At 38.1% G+C, this 21,749-nt stretch overlaps 1 protein-coding gene across 1 annotated transcript; it reads right to left on the bottom strand.

Annotated features, from left to right (window-relative positions):
- Positions 1–2,845: 2,845 nt before the first annotated feature.
- On the bottom strand, positions 2,846–14,108 carry AKAP17A (A-kinase anchoring protein 17A). The gene is made up of 5 exons (XM_063305041.1): positions 13,940–14,108; positions 10,081–11,232; positions 7,168–7,316; positions 5,915–6,155; positions 2,846–4,701 (listed from the first exon to the last, which is right to left on the bottom strand). The coding sequence occupies exons 2-5, from the start codon at positions 10,840–10,842 to the stop codon at positions 3,811–3,813; spliced, it is 2,043 nt and encodes a 680-aa protein (XP_063161111.1). The 5' UTR covers positions 10,843–11,232; positions 13,940–14,108; the 3' UTR covers positions 2,846–3,810.
- Between the last annotated feature and the right edge of the window lie 7,641 nt (positions 14,109–21,749).

Raw genomic sequence — 21,749 nt, 5'->3', positions numbered from 1 at the left:
TCAACCAAAAGATCTACAATCGTATCAAAGCCATGGTTTGATAAAGACTGTGTAGAAACTAAGAAAGCTCTCGCCTCTGCCTACCATCTGTACAAATCCAAGTTAGGGGACAGTATTATAAACAATGAGATCCTTGAACATCTACTTACTCCCAAGTGCCCAGTGGCTGAGAAGGAGAAAAAAGACACAATAGCTACCTGGAAACAACTTATTGAAGCAGCAAAGTTAAGGAATTCCTCTCTCTTCTGGCATTTAATATCCCACCAGATGTCTAGAACTCCTACCTTACTGGACTCCTACATATCGCCTGAAGTCTGGGAAGTACTCAGTATCTCAAGGATGTATCAGAGGGTGTATGAAGAGCCCTCCAACCAAATAGCAATGCAAAAGAAGGAAGATCTACTGAATGGCCTCCCATATCAACGTCTGAAATCAAGTCACTTATTGGCCAACTCAGAAAGGGGAAGGCACCAGAGCTGACTTCATTCCACCAGAATTATTAAAGAACGATCTAGAGTGGTGGACTCCAATCTTGGCATTGCTCTTCACCTTTATTGACACTACTGGACGTATCCCTGAGGACTGGGGCTTGGCAATTATAGTCCCAGTCTTCAAGAAGGGTAAGAGAGATGGTCCTGCAAATTATAGGCCAATCAGTCTGTTAAATATAATTAGTAAACTCTACACCAAACATCTTCATGGAAAATTTAAGGATTGGCTGGATCAGGGAAACCTGATAGCAGAAGAACAGGCTGGTTTTAGAGAAGGTAGAGGCACCATTGATCGGTGTCTGGTTCTACAGCATTTAATCGAAAAATATTCATCTAACAAAACAACATCATTGTATGCTGCCTTTATAGACTTAAGGCAGCTTTTGATTCAGTATTTAGAATCAGACTCTGGGAGAAGCTGAGCTACATCAATTGACCGCAGGCTTCTCCATCCAATCCATGCCCTACACACTAATACGACCCTCAAGATCAGGTGTAACAGGCAAGGGTCTCTCTCGAAGCCGATTGAAGTGCAAAAGGGGGTGAAACAGGGTTGTATTCTGGCCCTACTTTTCCATTTTCATATCAATATGGTGAATTGCTTAATCAATCCAGATTTCCATCCACCTATACTATGAGATCGTAGTATTGCCACACTGCTCTATGCAGACGATGCTGTAGTTCTTTCTAGAACTCCCACAGGCCTCAAAACTGGCTTGGTATTGTGACAGTGACTAACTGGAAATAAATTACCCAAAAACCAAGATAATGGCTTTTGCAAATAGACCGAAACTCTGTTCATGGAGTATCCGTGATCATAAAATAGAGCAAGTGACCAGTTCCAAGTACTTAGATGTAGTCATCCATGCCACAGGCTCGAGGAAAGCTCACTGTGAATATGCTTCAGCCTCTGGACAACAATCTGCCAATGCTATCCTAAAATTTTTCCATTGCAAGCGGGGATCTTATGTTCCAGCTGCACTCAAACCCTTTCAGGCCAAGTCATTAGCTCAGCTCCTTAATGGGACTTTAGTAAGCCCTTCATCCTCATTTTTTACACCCCTGGAAAGAGTACAATCCAAATTCATTAGAGCAGTACTCGATGTGTATCAAATGCACACCTGAGGCTTGAAACAGGCATGATGAGAGTGGATTCAAGAGTGTGTTTTGCCTCTCTAAACCTTTGGTTACAGCTCAAATTCTATCCCAAGAGCCTTGCACCTCTCATTTTCCAGGACAACTTTCAATCCTCGTGGATCAAGGCCGCTGAAACAAATCTCTAGGATATTCTCCATCTACAGTTCTTGAGATGGACTTCAATCAAGCCAAACAAGAGCTGAAACAAAGGATAAAAGATACAGAGAAGCAAGCAGATACAGGGGAGACTCTATACTACAGCGCGTAACAGATGTATTGCTTCTGCAGCGAGTTATCTCACACAGCTGGAAACACCCAGTCATTGGAGAGCATTTTCTTTAGCTCGTTGTCATGCTCTCCCCTCTGCGATATTGGAGGGTAAATACAAAAAAATACCACTGGCTGCAAAGCTTTATCCTTGTGGCTCCGGAGAGGTAGAAACTATAGACCATGTTCTTCTGCACTGCGTTTTTATAAAGACATTCGTACCAATACCCCGATTAGTAAATACCCAGGTCACACAGATACTGACTATACTCAATTGCTGCTTATAGAAGAAAACTCTTATTGTCACAGCACAGGTAACAAGGTTCTGTGCTGCAGCAATAAAGATCCATCAGATTCTGATGGGCTAATTTCTGTAATGTATTGCATGTAATAGTAAATCATTTAAATTCTCTTTTTATATATAAAACATAATTTTAGATACTCATGTTTTACATTATATACTTAACATATTCTTAATACGTTTTAATGTCTATATTCTTATTTAGTATAGGCTGTATCTTAGATTGCACTTATAGAGTTTAGTTAATCTATAAATGTATCTTAATTTTATTTTAGTTTTTATCCTATTTTATCCTATGTCGCTATCGTTTTAAGAAAGACTATGTATATTTTACAGAACACTATCTTTGTACTGGTGTAAGACCGTAATAAATTAAAGTAAGTAAGATTGTGCTGCTAAAATGACTGATTTTCAGCAGCTCCGTTAATCCCCCACAAATCAATGTCTGACCTCCCCATCCAATGACATCATTATATCACTTCTAAGACCCGGGAGGCCCTGCAAGCCAAAATCATTTTCATAACTAAATGCAGCCCCCAATGCCAGACTGTCCAACTCTATTTTTTAAAAAAGCAGTACAAATACAGTGTATTTCCCATTTATATTAAGCATTCTGTAAAAGTCGGTAATACTTCAAACATGAGCCAAGTCAGATTTAATGGAGTATATGTATAGATCTTTAATATTTTCAGACATAAAGCAGTTTGTATTCACTGGACATGGCTTTTGCAGTTTTACCATTAAATGGTAAGAAAGCTGGTTTTGCACTATGAAAATATTTTGGGGAAATTCCTGAGCTTCATTTCTTGAAGCAAAGATGTTATAAAAGGAGAAAATACAACTTTGAACCTGAACATTACACATATATATTACTTAGCTGAAAGGCCCTTTTTTCAAATATAGATGCCTGAAAACTGCATTTAAGGAAAAATCAATAGTTTGATTTTTTTTTTAAATCAAATATTGATACCTCAGAAATCTTGTAATCTTCTTTCTTGAATGCCCTCTTCCCACCCAAATCCTGGATATTTGCTTTGAAATGGAACAGAACTTCAAAACATTTAAAAGAGTAAACATCATGACCATTCAAGGTCAAGGAAACAATCTATCAAGTATGCAGCTGGCAAAAATAGCAAAGAAGGCATCACAGCACTATATAAAAATATGGTTGCATCTAGCACCAATTTAGATAGCAAAAAGTCCTGCATGGAATTACTGAGTTCTAATGAATCAAGTAGGTAGTGACTTATCAAGTTTACATTTCTTATTAGAAACATATACATGCCGATTTCCAAACAAAAGTTGCTGTGATTACAGTCATTACAAACTAAAAAAGAATCCAATTGGACACTGGAAATAAGTGAAACTAAGCTGGCTATCACAGTGTAAATGTGAGCAAGAATGATCAAAATTGACATTACAGTACTAAGTCAACAAACCATTGACAAATAAGTCACAAAAGATATGTTTTGAAAAGGATGGTTATGAATCTTTCAACTCTGCAAACCATTCAAGTAAAAAATTCAGTTTCCTTTCTCTCCGTGAGACAGACAAGAGAGAGATCCACTCCAGTTCTTTTTCCAAAATAGCCCTTAGAAATGGATAAATCCTCTATTACCTACTCCAAGTGCTTCTTTGGTTGCTCAAAGATCTCTTCCGATGTTTTTGCTTCTTCCCGGTGTTCTTGTAGCTGTGGCTGCGGCCTCTTTTATCCCGTTCTCTGTCACTACTAAATGACTGCCTCTGTCCTGCACATTCCAGATTTGGGCTCCTCTGGTGAGGACTGCTACTTTTTCTTGAGTGTTTTTTATAAGGGCGCCTTTCTTTTCTGCATTTTTCATCCTCACTACTTAAGTCTCTCCTGTGCCTGCTTTTTTCAATTTTATTTTTGCTCTGGTGGTTACAAACATCTCTGTATGAATGACTTCTCCCCCTGCTTGGCTCTCTGTTGCATTTGCCTTGTTCTGATACGGAGTCCTTCTTATAAGGGATCTTCTCACGGTCCGGTGTGCCATTGTGTTGCTGATTTGCAGGTACACTGGAAAGGACACCTGAACTACTTTCATCAGAAACCTTATCCCTGTTACTGATATTGACCATAGTGTCTTGAAGAACTTCCTCATGGAGGCTCCCATTTAAGTACTTTGGATGAGGAAAACTTTCATTTGCTGCTACGCTACTTTGACAAACCTGGAGCGGTCGGGCCAAGATGGACTGCACTGAGGTAGATGTGATACAGTGGGGAGCACTCACAAGGCCTTTCCAAGAGGGAGACTGCACTATATTAGGGTCGTACTTTTTCACATGGGTCATTTCCATTTTCTTGCTCATAAGGTTGTTGAGCAATTTCTCTCGCAATTCCCTTTCCTTTCTCTGCAGTCCAAGAGCTCTTTCTTTTTCTTCCTCTACTCGTCGGAGTTCAGCTTCTTGCACTTTTCTCCTCTCTTCCAGCTGCTGAAGGCGGATTTTTTCCTCATTTTGTTCCTGTTCCAGAAGCTTTACTGCCTACCAATATTGAAGAAAAAGGAAATGTATACAGTCTATAACAAAGTCACCCTGCATCATTTCAAAAAAAGAATCCAATAGGCAAGCATACTTATGTAGTAAATCTTTAAAAGTTTTTGGTGTTCTTATGTGGATTTTGTAAAATACTAATAAAGTTCAATTTTATTTGCTTCTGAGATGGATCAACCTAAAGCAATGCCAAGGAATTAACATAAATATCACAAAGATCAACCTCAGAAGTCAGACTGAAAGTTTTCTTACTCTCTGTACTTGTGAACTTTTATATGAAGAGATTTTAGGAAACCTCTAACACATGGAGGTCACCAGGCTAGCTAAGTACATTTATTCTCCTCGACAAAATTGTTAGAAGGCATTGCTAGATTTTAATAATAATTCATACATTATCATTATTCACATCCTAAAGGAGAGGGAATCTGATACTATGAAGCAGACAAATGAAACCAAAGCCCTAAAGAGTCTTCTTAACCAAAACCTCCTTAATATAATGACAGGATTATAACAAGGGTTGAGCCCTTGTGTACTGTACTCCAACAAGTTGTTTTGTGGATCATGGTTGGGGAAACTGAAATGATGGAAGTTCTAGAAGAGGGAGGACCCTGATACCCATCTCCTAACGTTTGTCCCTTCTGCCCCACTTTTAATTGGGTTGATTTTGTTATGTAGGAAAACACAACTGGCCTATTAATTCTCCAAACAAGAAAGGGGCAACAGACTGGAGAGTTAGCCTAGAGAAAGCCCACTGCTGATATAAAATGCAGTGACTGATATTTTATTTATTTTTCATTTTCTATTCCACCTTTATTATTTTTATAAATAACTCAAGGCAGTGAACATACTGTACCTAATACTGCTTCCTCCTCCTATTTTCTCCACAACAACCACCCTGTGAGGTGGGTTGGGCTGAGAGAGAGTGACTGGCCCAAGGTCACCCAGCCGGCTTTCAGGCCTAAGTTGGGACTAAAACTTAAGTCTCCTGTTTTCTAGCCCGTTGCCTTAATCACCAGACCAAACTGGCTCTATAGTGACTTATATACCAGCTGGAAAAACAGGAAATCAGAAGCACCTGGCAAATGATATGCATGTCTTTAATTAATCTTATAAGTACATATTTAGCATATGCCATTAAAAATAATATTCTTTTCCAGGGGAGGGGGGAGAACTTTTCCATGGAAAACTTAAAAAAAAAAGTTACCTTGGCTCTGCTCAGTAGTTCAGCAATTAGTCGAATGGACTGAAGATTTCTCTGAGCTAAAAGAAGCTTCCTCTCTTCTAGTTTTATTTTTTCTTGTAATTTTTTTTGTTCTTCAGCTTGAATTTTTTCAAGCCTTTTCTTGTTTCGACGTATTTCGCGATCTTTTTGTTTCTGTTCTCTCTTCCTCAATTTTTCTTCTCTTTTTTTCTCTCTTTCTAATTCTTCAAGTTCTTTCTGTTTCCTAGAAAGGCATATTACATTAGGTATGGTAGATGCAATTTCAGCTGTTCATGTTTCAAAGAAAAAACAGCTATTACTTATATTTTTGTATTTAAAGATCGAACAGATTCATCTGAAGGTTAAGCCAATGTAAAGTTGTTTTAGCAGCTTTAATTAAACTGTCCCAAGTTTAGATCTTTCTACACATCCTCTCAGGCTTTCAAGAGAAAAATAAAACCAAATGTATAGCACATTTGCTTTACTGATGGGAAATACATACAAAGGCAGATCACTGGATGACTAGTCCAATGCATACAGACTTATTATTTTTCTACTAAAGAGAATGTAATAAGAACCAACATATCATGATGACATTTCTACAAATAACATCAGGAATCTGCATCTCTCATGATGCTGTAATTTGAATTTCCATTTTATTTGAATCTCTCCATCCCTAAACATGAACACATTTATTATTTATGACAAAAAAAGTAAAAATTACGGAGTATGTGAGCAATTCCCATGCCACTCATAAGAGAAAATGCCAGTGCAACTATTCTCAACCTCAGCCCTACCAAAGATTGAAGGCTTCTGTATTCTCAATGTGGTCCACATATTGGACAGAGAACTTTATAATATCTTAAATAAATGCATATGAATGACAAAAATCAATCTATATTTAATCCTCAGTTTAGTTGTATGTACTAGAGAACACCTGGTTCACTGAGATACATTTACTTTACTGAGATACTTTATTTTAATGTGAAAAAGCTAGTAGTTTATTATGCTGATAACTGACGGAGACACAGAATTTTCCAGACTTAATATGTACTATTTTACTGGCCAGATTACAATACCTTGAAATATGCTTTCCTATAAATCTCAGGAAATGTAAATTGATTTGAATTATCTTCAGCGTCTGCAAACACACACACACCCATTGCCAATATACATATAAATATTACATTTTCCAGATACAGCAAAGCTTATAATCTAGATATCTATAATATTTCCTATGAAGGAAGGACACCTACCTTTCCTCCTCTTTTTGTCTTTCCTCTGCTTCTTTTTCTTTGCGTTTTTGCTCTTCTCTCTGTTTTTCAAGCTCTTGGAGCTTCTGTCTTTCAAGCTGACGTTTCTTAATTGATGCATCACTCAGATGTTTTGTTGAATCAAATGAAACCTTTTACAGATGCAGGGGAAAAGACATCTTTTTACTGAAGTTAGTAACAACATCAGACAGTGGACAGTCTTTCAGTAAAATCCAATGGGTTGTGGTGCTATTTGTTTATACATGGTATTCTATCAAGGGACCATACTCTTAACTTCCATGCAGAGTATGTGCCTGTTATCTGCTCTGGAGGGTCAGGGCCTCTTTGGAGACCTGAGAGCTTTAGAAGGGTTTGGGTGGGAGGGAGGTGAATTAATACCTGTTATGTTCTAGTTACTAAACTGGTAGGGAAAGATTTCTATTTCCCACTGCAATCCACTCCCCCTGAAAGTATCTTTGGAGAGGTTCCTTACACCAACCATTCCCAAATTTTGCCACAGGACACTAGGTCATCAAAAAGGTTTTCTAAGCTTGTTGAGGTGAACTGAAATAACAAAATAAAGGGAAGTGCTTCACAGTGCTTACCCTAGTCCTTGGATCAATTGGAATAATTTTCTATATTCATTTCATGTCTACTCAGAGGTAACCCCTACTATGTCAAATGGAACCTAGATCCAGGTGAGTGTATATAGAATTATAGCTTTAACACATATGTTGCCAAATGTGGGATAAACACTGATCCTAGAAAAGCTAAATAGTCTAACCCATCAACAGTCATTACATAAATGGTTCACGACTCCCTTGATATTTATAACTAATTAAATTTACAATTGAATTTATTTACTGTTAGCAAAAAAGAGACATGCCCCAAACCTTGAGCTTTTTAATAAACCACTTTTTATCCTTTTTATTTTTTTTCACTGCTTCACCAGCCTCCATGTATTTTTGATGGTGTTCAAAACAGCTGTAAAAGTTTGTTACTTAGTATTTTAAAATATTTTGAACTATCTTTAAAGGTAAGAATTATAAAATTGTCATATAAAATAAGAATTTGAAATAGAAATTTATTATATGTACATCAAATAAGCCAGCTTAAAATATCACTCTAACCAAAATAAGAAAAACAGTTTTAATTAAAACCATAAAATGTACAGAGTACTATCCAGCAATTTAGTAGTGGATTGAAATACAATGGCTTTTACAATCCATTTAAGCATAGCCAAGTCTCTAATAAAACTATGTAAGTATGAGGCCATTAGAGAAAAGGCCATGTCATGTGTGCCTGCCACTGTGATCTTAACTTAAACATCTGAGTATGGATCCATAAAATAAACTGCCTGAAAACTTATGCACATTTACCTTGCAATAATTCTGTTGAATTTAGTGGCATTTACAACTGAACCCAAATGGTCCTTGTTTAACCACCATTCATTCAGCTACCGTTCAAATTTCTGATGGCACTGAACCATTGTCTGGTAGTTATGACTGGTCCTCATACTTATGGTCATTGCAACATCCTTCAATCACACAATCGTGATTTGCGATCTTCCCTGCCAGCTTCCAACAAGCAGTGTCAATAGGAAAGCTGGCAGGAAGTCACAAGTTGTGGTCACATAAGATTGTCACTTAACATTGGTAACCAGGACTGCCAGAACTGCCGTCACCAAGCAGCATGGTCACGTGGTTTTTTTGACTTATGACTGTGTCGTTCAATGATGGAGTTTCCAGTCCCAATTAGCATTACGTGAGGACTATCTGTAATCTTTTTTTTAGAAGTGCATATTATACAAATTAAGACAGGGATGAAAACAAATTAAACACGGAATAGGTAGCCTCTAAACCAAATGTGATTGCTACCAAAGCTGAGTCTCTAGTATAAATTTTAAACTACTGGCAAATGTGCATTTTGAAATGGGGCTTCCACCAGGCATTTCTAGGAAAATGCCTATTTATGAGTATTACTCTCTCAAAAAGCTATTTTTGCCTATTTCCATACAGCATACATAACCCATGAAACCCCCAAGGGCCACATGTAGCAATGCAGTACTCCTACAGCAGTCTCGAGCACACAACCTTGGAGTAGAAGACATGAAACATTTTGCCTTTTTTGCAACTTTGGGTAAGTTTCAGATGACAAAATTGGGCCATTTTTTTGCCATAAGAGGCTTTTAGGGCAAAATAAGCTCTGCAATGTATAAGCCACACATTCCAGCTCTTTTAAGCCCCAAGTCTACCCAAAAGATGCCAAAAAGTGTTGCTCTGACCTTCCAGAGACATTATATCATTTAGACAGCTCTCTTGCAGGTCATAGGGAAGGCTAAATAAATACTGTAAGTTATGATTGCTAGCTGCAAGACATTTGCCCACTTCTGATTTATGCTGTTATTGCTTTTCTCTTTTCCTTGAAAAGTGCACACACAGGGGGAAAAAATACAAAAGGCAAATATTCAGAGAAATAGCACAATGGATTTATGTTCATTGAAGGATGGATATTTATCAATAGCATTTTTTTAAAAAAAATATCTCCCTTACAAAAAACAAATTGCTTCATTTGCACATTTTCTAAACTTATATCTAACTGGTGACAGCATATTTTAGTAATACGTAGTTTATTATCTTTTAAAGTTGGAACTTATTACCCTTTATAAAGTTATAATCTTCCCTTTACTATCTCTTACAGTTTAACAGATGCTTTTTGGTTATTATTTGTAGAAAGTTAATATACACATCTGGTAAGTAATTCTGAAGATCTGCTAAAATATGATACAACAACATTCTATTCTTTCCACCTCAAACATGGAAAATACTTTCTGAACAGAAATTAGCAGAATGTGTGTCTGAAATTAAGAGCAATTTTTTGAAAATGTTCTATCAAGAAGAGTCAGAACTACGTCACCTTTATGTTGCAAGCCACTGCTTTGCCATCTTCCCCTTTGTACATCAACTTCATTCCTCGTAAAGCATTCATAGCCTTGATGAAACCTGCATATTCCTCATACTGAACGTATGCTTCAAAATTCAAATGACCTCCAAAACTGAATGTATGAAAGTTTCTGCCAGTCATTTCTTCCCTATATGGGTCCAACATTGGGATATCCACATTACGGATTTCTCCAAATTTGCTGAATACTTTAATGAGAGCTTCTTCACTTGGTTTTTCTGAGCCAGAGTCTTTCAATGCAAACCATTTACAAGGTAAACCCTCCAAATGGATCGTATCTGGCCTTTCCCCTGGCAAAGTTTCATTCATATCTTTTGCATCACGAAAAAAAGAATCCCAGTCATGTCGTGTAGGGAAATCAATTTTATACTCTGCAGCACGAACTTTTAAAATATCTGAAAAGCCACTAAGTTTGATAGTTTTGCCATCTAGACATGCAAGGAAGGATTTAACTAGACTCTTATTTTCTACTTCTCCTTCAAATCGGATGAAATCCATGGTGCTTTTGGAAATCCGTAGTGTTGAGAACTGATGCGTATGCACCATTCCTTTTAGCCTTTCCATTACCTCCCAATTGGAAATGGATTTCCCTGGCTGCTTTAACTGTGGAAGTGCCACACTGATAGTCATTTTTGTAATGGGCTTAAGGTATAACCCATACGAAGCACAAAGCTCTACAGCTTCAGAAGTATCATGAACTATTGTTGCAGCTGCCATAATTACACTAATAATAATAAAGCCTACAAGAAAAACGTGCAGCTTATCTATATTGCAGGCATTGGTAAAAAGTAGTCCCTTTAATATAAATGACCATTTTATTGGTTTCCTAAAAATTGCATTGATGGATGTAGAACAGATCTTCCTTGTTTTAATGTCTGTTACAATCTATTTCTGTCTAGTCCACAAAAATGTAGTTGCATGCTCCAATCGCAAGTAACATAAAATATGTCTCCAGATGAATTGCAAAGCTATGGGATAAGTTAGTTTTTATAAGGAGAAACAGAAACAACAATCTTCCAAGACTTATGGCCTTCAGACTGGTTGCAGATTATAGGATGGATCACAACTAAGAGAGATGAGTTCCAGTCTTTTCAGAAGAACTGAAATCTAAGGAAAATTGAAATAGATGAATTAGAACCTTGCAGAATTTTATCAAACACAGAACTATTCATGAAAACCTAGCAGACTTTTAGATGTTAGGTGAAAAAATAAAAGGTGAAAGGTCCCCTGTGCAAGCACCGAGTCATGTCTGACCCTTTGGGGGGACGCTGCTTTCGACATTAGATGTTAGACTAAGCTTTAAATCACTATTTATTTGAAATATTCATACCTACCCACAATCCAAACATCCCATGAAAGATTATAACGCATAAAACAAAATATAATGATAAAACAAAGTAAAATTTAAAAAAATAAATTAAAAGCCTTTGGATATAAGGTCAGTAACTTTTCAGGCATTTAAGGGACAAAAAGCATAGTCAAGTTATATTTATTATAGAAACCCCTTAAGTCACAATCCCATGCATATTTATCTAGAAATGATTCCCAATGAATTCAACAGAACCTAATCCTAAAGCAATACATATGAATTTCCAAGCAAATATATGTACAAGATAAAGTTTAAAAAATTATTGTTCTAAACTAAGCTGAGCAAAATTTATGTTCGTATGTGCATGAAGTTACATCCTCAGCAAAATCAATTACTTAAACATACAAATGCTTTTTAAAAGTCACTAAAATGTTTCACTTAAGAAAATATACTGTACAGGTGTATAAACAAGAATTCAGTTAAAATTATTCATTTTGTTGCAGAATTAAAATGTACTGATAATAAATATATCACAATTCATCATACAAACCTGTTTATTTCCACAAATTATCAAGACATTTCACATCACATAATCAGTGAAGTTTTCTGTATGCATCCCATACATGTAAAATACAAATACACTTTTCTCAACATAATTCTCATGTATTATTTGTTTGTTAAATGTATATATCAAATCTATATATAGTAATATTATATAGCAAATATTTATATAGTAAACATATGCAATAGAGGTATGTGAGTTCACCTAAGACAGCCAATGATCTGTAATTGTGTTGGGTTTTAATTAATTAGAATTATATTGATAATATATTTGACAATATAGAGGCTTTCATATCCAAGAGTTTGGATATAAGGTCAGTAACTCACAGCACAGTAGCTGTATAGGCTCTGAATCCCTTATTTATGGCACCCAAAAGTCCAAGATTGTGCTTCTAAAATTCAGCATCAGACAAATGACAGCATGATTTTCATGCTCTCCACATCTTCTTCAGAGGCTCCTCCAATCTTCCAAAACAAATCTCAAGAACTAAATAAGAGGGAGGAGATAATATTCTATTTCACTAAGACATGTTTGTAACACAGTGCTGAATAATTTCCTAGGTCAAATGTTATTAACTCTAAATGTTCAATTACTCCCATAATTCAGCCCTTCCAAAGCCAAAAGAAAGACCAGGATCATCATTTGTAGATGCTAGAAATCAGCCCAAATAAAGCATTGCTGTATAATTCTGTTTTAATTCAAAAACGTTCAAAGCCTGCCTTGATTTTTTTCCTCTTTTCAGCAGGTATTGTCATTTAAATGGGGAGCTCAACAATGGGAATTTCTACTGAGTTTCTTAGATAAATTCCATTGAGCCATCATAGTAAATTTCTTCATTTATTAAGGACATTTTGAAAAACAGAAGACAAAAGGAGGGAAAAAAGGAAAATAAACAGAGTTCTTCTGTTTCAGATTAAGGATCTCTGCAGTCAATGTATTATATCCACCAGGATAAACTATATCTGTCTGACGAGTACACATCATACATACAGATGAGAGCCCTAATTTGCCCCCAATATCTCATTTTTTTGGATATACATGTATGTTCTGTCCATATAAAGGTGAAAAGTTATAAAATCAGATATAGAGAGGAAAAAACTATAAGAATCTTAAAAGGGGGTCTTATGTGCAGGTTGAATTTAAAGAGGGGTCTGGGATCTGAAGTGGTAGAAATAACTGCCCTAGGTCATCTTCCCAAATGTGATGCATTAGATGTGTTAGCCTTCAACCGCAGAATTCATGCCAGCATAAGTCAGGTTGGAGAAAGCCACGCTAGACTCTACAGGAAATACAATTATTGCAAGAATAAGGCCAGCAAAATCCCCATTGGCCATATTTCAGCCAATTCCATCAATTCCTATTCCTGTTGCAAGAATAGTAGTCAGGGGGACAGATTAAAAAAAAAAAACCTTTGCAAACGACTTAAGTTTGATAGAAGGCCACAATAGACATCTTTACAATTAAATTGTTTTTAACAATAAACGAACCAGCACCTGATGCTGAGGGAGGCTTGCAGAGAACAGGCAATTACAGACCAAGTCCCAGGGGCCAGGCACCGGGACGCCCTGCATCTACAAATCTCCCCCTGAGAATCAGGGTTCTCTCAGTCCCACTGACACCTAAAATGTATTATTGTTTAAGGAACGGAGAGAGAAACTGCGTGTGATCTGCTGGAAATCGCCCACTGATCCTGTTCCGTTTTCCTGAGGATTCAGCAAGGGCAGATGGGCCAAGGAAAGCCAAATACAGCCGGCTCGCCTCGCTTTTTCTCTCCAGACGGGCAGGCAGGAAAGCTCCAGGAGCTCCCGGATCAGGCTCGCCTCAGGAGCGCGGCTGACCCAGTCGCTCCTGGGACTACAATGCCCATTAACTCCGCCGGTCAGGCGGGACGGAGGTGGAGGCGCTTCCAAAGCCGCTGAAGGGCGCAAGGCAGAAGGACATACCGCACGTCCCGCGGGCCCCGCTCTCCGGTCCTTGCCAGACAAGGAGGCACCGGCCGCTGCTTCCCCTCAGGCCTCTTCCACCTCGAGGCTTCCGCACCGCGGGCTGGCGCGCCGACGACACCGGCCTTCCCACAGTACCCAGCGGCAACAAAACAAAAACACTTCCGCTTCCACCGGCGATCAATGAAAGTCGGGAAAAGGAAACAGTTCCTTAGAGAGCCGGAAGTAGATCCTCCAGAGAGTGAGCGAGTTGTAGGGATTAGTTGCAACCAGATAGAGATTGTTACGTAGAAATAGGAAATGGGAGAGGGACACAATATACGCATTTCCGGATTCGATCGGTTTATTTTTTTTTTTGATCTTCCAACAGCTTTCCCTCCAGTTTTTTCTCCCTTTCCCTCTTAGCAACGGTTCATGATCTCTTTGTCTCACGTTTTTTAAAATTGTATTAAGTGTTAAAATATTCGAAAGTACAACATGTCTTTAAGTCAACAGAGTTTAAATGGAAGTGGGAGAAAGGAATTAGGTTCAATTAACGCCGATTATAAACTTTGCTGTAGATTTCGGACAATACCATGCGTGGGCTGCAAAACTTCAGACAACCACTAGGTGGGAGGATTGAGTTATGTATTCTGAATCTCTTTCCTGATATCTAGCAATCGTCTTTTTTTCTCAAAGCAGACTTGGCAGTCAACTGGAGGGAGTCTTCTCTAAAAAAAACATTATCCCATGTAACAATTATGTAAAATCAAGAAGATTTGTATATTTGAGACACATTTTTCCAATGGAGACGAATTTGGCCAGATCCATAATTACTACGATGTATTCAATATTAACTGACCTATTTGAGAGTGGTTCCAGGTGGATCCTGTATAAAAATCATATGAAAACTAGACGATCTATCTTTGACTTTTACCCTAAGCTTGGATGAAAAGCTTCAAAATGATGAAGAGAGAAACAAAAATATCATAGATGTCTAAATGGCAAGGCCTTTATCAATAGAGTGTTGTTTGAAGCAAAGAAGTTGAGAATATCTTACTGCTTTACATCTCTCTCTTTTTATCTGTAAGATTTTGTTTAATGAATTAGCAATAAAATAGTAATATAAATACAAGCAGCAGTGTAAAAGATTATGAAAATTCCTAATCTTTTGATTAGACCTCTGTTCATTAAAGTGACATTCTATCTTGCTGGGACAAAGATTAGTGACACCACTGCCCTAAAGCATAAAGTCCTAATGATGTAAGTATCTACAGACTTGTGACTAAGCTTTCTTTTTTAGCCCAAATGGTTTCTCACACTAAATTGCTTCACATATGCAAGTCATCAATCTCGCAAAAACATGTGTGAGAGCTCACAATATCTATCACGGAATTGTGTGTACATTACAAAAAACAAAGGTCAAATGAGTTCATGTTGTCAGACAGACTAATTTCTGAACAACAGACTATTCTGCTTCCCTGTATTTTTTTTTAAAAAAACATATTCATGGGGATATTTTCTGTATGTGCGATTCAAAAGAATATAGTCAACTTGAGCGTCTTTTTTGTACAGTGTCACTGTTACAAGAAATGATTGGTTTCAAATACAAATTGATGACCTATGAAGAGCAGCACCTTGCAGAAATTTAATTTCAGTTTGTTTTGACCTACACAAACCCTCAGTCTCTAGGCTTAGGCTGAAGTGGCGATGTAAAGCTGGGCTCATCAGCATTTTGATGGTACCTCACCTCAAATCTGTAGATGAACTCTGCCAGTGGATTCATGTTGATATTGAATGGCATAGGTGAGAGAATCAAGCCTTGCAGGACTGCACATTAGAGAAATCCCAGGCTTGCCTATTCCTCCATGCTCAGCAAATGGGACTGTTGACTTAGAGAGAAGTGGAACTACAACAAAAGAGTTCCTTCTTCACACTCCCAGCCTTTACTGGAGGTTTCACAAAGATACCATGGTTGATAATGAAGGTCTGATGAGAGGTCTAATTAGCAAAGGAGAGGACCACTCCCTCAGTCTAGGTCTCAACATAAGTCATCAGCCAGAGCTATTTCCATCTCAGGCCTGGCCTGAATCCAAACTGTAAGGGATCCAGATAATCTGCTCATGCTTAACTCATGTGTGTCAGCATTACTGTCTGTATGGATACCTTTCACCTATTTCTATACATTTTGTTTTTGCTTTAGTGGAACAGACTGCCCCTTCAGTCTCTGTTATCTGAGGAGGGAAAAGCCAGCATGAGACATGCAAACCACAGTCCCTTAATTTGGGAGGCCCTGGTGCAGATTTTCATCCTGAGACACTCTAGGCTGTTGGTTATCTTAAAGGTCAATGACTGTATGCAATATTACACAAGCTCTGCTTTTTGATATAGGTTGGGATAATGCAGGTTGTTTACAGTGTCTGGCAGAGTTGAACTGATATACTCAGCGTTTTTCTTAACTGAATATATTTATTACAGACCTTAATAAAGTATAATGACTAAAACAAATACAAACTATATTGTAGTATGCTAAATGCTTAGCTGTTCTTTTTGTTTCTTTTGAGGGGAAGTTAAAGTTAGCTGGTAGAAGCAGAAGATGTATTAGCCCTTTGGAGGTGTCTATGCCTGATTCATTTTGCCAGCAAATAAACTGTCCAAAAGATGGGTAAGTCTGCCCATGAGGAAGGAGGAGCATCCTATCACAGAAGGTAGATTAGGAGGGACGGCAGATTATGCTCCCCGTCTTTAAACAAGATGGCTTCCCTTTGACTTCACAATAATCCCATATGCCTGCTACCTGTCCATCTTATTCAGATTCTGAGAGGGCTTTTCTCAGTGGAATGAAGGAAAGGATCTACAGGGTACAGTGGTTGTTTTCTGGTGAGGCAAATGCTACAGCAAGAAAATTACTGGTAGGTCCAAAGTCCTTGTAGCAATGAAGTAAACAAGATGGCTTTCCTTTGAGTCTACAATGACCCTTGTTTTCAGCTGACTGCTTGTTCAGATCCTGATTCTGAGGGGGCTTTTCTCAGTGGATTGGAGGAGAGGTTTTGGCCAGGGAATTCTGGGAGTTGGTGTCCACACATCTTAAAGCTGCTAAGGTTGTGAAACACTGCTCTATAGGGTCCTGTGGTCATTTTCTGGAGCAAATGCTACAGCAAGAAAGTTACTGGTGGGTCCAAAGTCTTTGTAGTGGTGAAGTGACCATAAAGAACCCCCTGCATTATAAGGTTGTCCCAGCATGAGTATGGACTATTCTCAAGGGCAGGAATGCACAGTGTCATTCTCTCCCTGCCCCAATCCACTAGGAAGGCAAACCTCATCCTTCTTTTCCTGTTACAGATCCAAAGGCGTGTTTTCCAACTTGGGCAGCACAGCTGAGGCTGTCCAGTTTCTCTGTTGCACTGCATTTCATTGTGGGCAAATGCCATCACTCTAACTGGTTATGTGTGCTATGGCAGGAATATTCTCCCCATTTCCCTTGGGTCATTGTGCTCCATAGCCATTTTGTTCTGGTCTGCTGAGCTGCCTCCTTCTTCTGAATGAACCTAAAATAATGAGCCTCTTTTGTTTTGTTTTTTGTTTTGTTTTTTTGAATTGTTTTTTCACTGGCTCAGGGTTTTTTCTTTGTTTATTTTACAAATTCACCATTACATAGTGGAAGGCTAGGCTTTTCCTTTTTAAAAAACCAGGTGAAATTATAAATGTTCTGCCAATTTCCCCTTCTAGCCCATGTGACTAGACGAATGATGATATTGCGATGTTTTCTTATATATTTTTTACTGCTGCAGCAATGGATTGTTCTGCCAAGTGTCCAAGCAGTGATCAGGTGCCCAGACAATTGGTTCTTTTAGATCCAGAGACAATGAGCACACCAGTGGATAGAGTTGAAGCTTTATTATAAACTTAAGCAAACAAATTTAAACAGAAACACAGTTTAACCAGAAACACAGTTCAGGCAGATTAAACAAAAGCATAAAAAGCATAGCATAAAGAAAGAGAAATCATACATACCAAGCAAGTTGAAACCCTATTCCCTTAAGCTGTCAGGAGCCTCTTGACCAAGAGAGCGGAGATACGCCAGGATGGCTTAATTTCCACAGCACCCAGCACTGTGCAGAAGCTCCCAAACTCAAAAAACAATTCTAAGGGTTTTATCAAAGTCTGTCCCTAAAACCTTGTAACCCTATTTCCATGGTATGCATGGCCTGGCTGCATGGCCCAACCTTGGCTGGGATAGTTCCCAGGGTCTGAAGCACCTGTTTCCAGAGAGACTATACTGATAAGCTACTGCTTAACAAAAACAATATGGGCGTTTTCTCTTATCTCCCCCCCACAAACAGATAAAAAATAAGCCAGCTAAACATTAGCATAACTCAAAATAAACTCTAATCTCCTTCATGTGAAGGAGAAAATCAAAATATGTCACTTAAACTTCTTGAAATAATAATGGTCTTCTGCATTGCCACTACATGGATGCACCAAACAGGAATATAATAAGTATGAGTGGGATTCAGCTGAAGAGAGCTCTTAGAAAAAACTGTCGGTGGAAATCACAGATCTTCAAAGATCCACCCACACAAAGGAAAGTGATTGGTGCTTACTTTTCTTGCACAGGTGGGAGGGGTAAAGAAGCAGGGAATCCACTAATCTGGTACCATGATAAGAGCAGTCCAGACAAAAAATAAAGCTGAAGAAGGGGTTGAAATCCAAAAAGATGTCTTAAACTGACTTCATTTCTACTTGTCTTTGTATAGGAATCAATAGCTTAAAACTGAAGTGGGGAAACACCCTATCTAGATAATATATTAAATTGCAGAGAAATCACACTAAGAACAAAAGTATGTATTGTCAAGGCCATGATTTTCCCAGTTGTAACATGATTGTGAAAGCTGGGTCAATAGAAAGAATAAATGAAGAAAAAAATTGTATTTGACTGCAAAATTGGAGAAGATGTTTGAGAATATCTTGGACCACAAGAAGAACGAATCAGCAAGCACAAGATGAAATAATTCTAGTGAGTAGTGCTCACTGGAAGCAATAATAATAAAGCTAAGGCTTAAATATTTTGGATTCATAATGTGAAGGCAAAAATCATTGGAGAAGTTCCCAATACTTGGAAAAACTGAAGACAACCGAAAAAGAGTCTGACAGAAGAGAATGTGAATAGATATTATCACTAATGACAAAAACATGAACCTACAAGAAATCAGAGAAGTTACTAACCAAAATTATATCAGTTGAGTCATGAAGACTTGGAAGCAACTCAGTGAATAAACAACAAAAAAGTGCTCTGCTTGTAAAAAAAAAAAAGATTTAACACAGAATCGGGCAATTTGGGGTGCTTTCAAATTCACTCGAGGCAGGACAGGTATCACTAACTCACTCTGTCTCTGAAAAGTCTCCCACAGAGCTCCACACACTCCATACTGGAAAACATACGGTAAAAAAGTCATAGTATATTTTGGCACCCTGATCACAAAATTCTTTAATGTGGAGAAGTAGCTTCTATTTAGCTTGTGATCGACTAAGGCTCTTAGATCCTTTTTACATATACTGCTAATGAAGATTGTTATGATTTTCTTCTTAAATGCAAGATGTTAACTTTTATTTGTGTATTAGATTTATTTAGATTTATTTCTTGCTTTTATTTTTTACCACTAAGCATAACACTTCCTCCTCTGATTTTCCACACAGTAACAACCCTGTGAGATGGGTTGGACTGAAAGTGACTGGCCTAAAGTCATCCATCCGGCTTCCACACTTATAGTCCTAGCACCTTAACCACTACGTCAAATGGGCTTTTTATTTCAATTTCTTTTTGTCTAATTTCAATTTACCACTTTGATTCCCTGGTCTGGCCTTCTAGCACAACTCCCCATATTGGAGAAGGCTAAGGTAATATAGAATAATTATCACAACTTCCTTTACATCTTTGAGGGCTTTGCCATCTTTCATAAACAACAGAGAGTAGCTGTTTTTACTTGTCCTTTTTCTTATGTTGGAGGTAGCCAAAGAATTTGTTGCTGCTTTAGCATACTTGCAAACTTTCATTCTGGCTCTTATCTTTCCTTCCATCTTGTTTGTAGGTTGGACTCTTGTTGTAGTTTGTCATATAATAAATTTTTTACTATGTGCCCTTTGGTTTTGTCCTGTACAAGGATGAACCGTGTTACCAGTATCCTGTGGTCAATTAGCAAGAACATATTTTTAATGAACATTATTCTTGCCCTCCTCCATTCTAACTGAATTTTTTTGTGAATAATTTCAGAAAGTCTAATCTTCCTTCCCTTTCCCCCTGATCCTCAGGTTCAACCCATGGTAAACACACACTGTGCTGTTGTGGATTTGAGAGTGTTCAAGATTCTTCTAGCTGTAGGTGACAGAGAAGCTAGCCAGCATCTTGCTCAGCAATTCTCAAATTAGGGAACAAAACTTCTTGCCCTGGTCCAACTCAACCTTTTTCCAGCTAAAACTGGAAATTTACTAATTATCATCAGTTCCTTTGAAGCAGCAATACTTCTTGAACAGCTTCACCACAACTTTCCATTCATCTAAATCAGCCATTTTCATTAGAATTCCTACCCCTCTCTTTTTTAAAGTCACAGCTTATTATTTTCAAGAATATCTGGCAGTTGTAGTAATTCACTAATTCAGTGTTCAATGCTTCACTTTTTGTCCTGTGAAATTTCTACCTCTGGGATCCTAGCCAATATTAGCATTCTTGAAGTCCAAGGTATTTTGAACTACATCCACTATGTCCTTGCTCTAGAAAAAGCGAACTCCACTTGTCTGCTTTTTTATTGTGTATCCTTGGGGGGACACCACTTTCACGATGTTTTCTTGGCAGACTATAGCAGGGTGGTTTGCCATTGCCTTCCCCAGTTGTCACCTTCCCCAGCAGCTGGGTGCTCATTTTACTGACCTCAGAAGGATGGAAGGCTGAGTCGACCTGAGCCGGCTACCCGAGAATCCAGCTTCCGCTGGGATAGAACTCGGGTCGTGGGGAGAGTTTCGGTTTATTATTTATTGTTGTTGTTTATTCGTTTAGTCGCTTCCGGCTCTTCGTGACTTCATGGACCAGCCCACGCCAGAGCTTCCTGTCAGTCGTCAACACCCCCAGCATCCCCAGGGACGAGTCCGTCACCTCTAGAATATCATCCATCCACCTTGCCCTTGGTCGGCCCCTCTTCCTTTTGCCCTCCACTCTCCCTAGCATCAGCACCTTCTCCAGGCTGTCCTGTCTTCTCATTATGTGGCCAAAGTATTTCAGTTTTGCCTTTAAGATCATTCCCTCAAGTGAGCAGTCTGGCTTTATTTCCTGGATGAATTCCCTCTACAGCCACTGATTTTTTAATTTATTTTCAAAAATATAGTATGTGTGTCACTATATTATGCCTGATATGTATATGTGTTTTTTTTTTCTTTTCGGAAGGCAGTTTTGCTTAAGAAAAAGAAAAAAACACCACCCATCTCTTAGCCATTCCTACTCCAGACATAATCACACTACATAATTATTTTCACCCACACTAATTTAAAGTTGACATTGAAAAAGTTGTTCTCCTTCCTAATATGGACTTTTTTAAGGGGGGGAGGTTGGTGTAAGTAACAAAGGAAGTAGACATTTTGCAATAAAGGACATAGTGGTAATACAAGACACTTCATTATAAAATTTCACAGAGTCAGAAGCAGATAAATAAACAGGTAAGCTTGTTACCCTTTTGAGTGTTTTAAGCAACAATTTTATGCTGTTATACTTTTGACTGCTAAAGTGTTGTATAGCACAAGCTATGTGTATGGCAAAGTTCAGTTGTGTTACCCAGGCAAACTG

Source organism: Candoia aspera, chromosome 5, assembly GCF_035149785.1.
Source record: "Candoia aspera isolate rCanAsp1 chromosome 5, rCanAsp1.hap2, whole genome shotgun sequence".
Lineage (NCBI taxonomy): Eukaryota > Metazoa > Chordata > Lepidosauria > Squamata > Boidae > Candoia > Candoia aspera.
Note: the sequence above shows the minus strand (reverse complement) of the source record. Positions and strands in the feature narration are given on the sequence as shown.

Excerpts from the sequence above, each read along its gene's own strand:
- AKAP17A (XM_063305041.1), bottom strand. The coding sequence starts at position 10,842 with ATGGCAGCTGCAACAATAGTTCATGATACTTCTGAAGCTGTAGAGCTT. Across the intron at positions 7,317-10,080 it reads CAGTGGCTTGCAACATAAAG|GTTTCATTTGATTCAACAAA; the intron begins GTGACGTAGTTC and ends CATCTGTAAAAG. Across the intron at positions 4,702-5,914 it reads AACTACTGAGCAGAGCCAAG|GCAGTAAAGCTTCTGGAACA; the intron begins GTAACTTTTTTT and ends CAATATTGGTAG.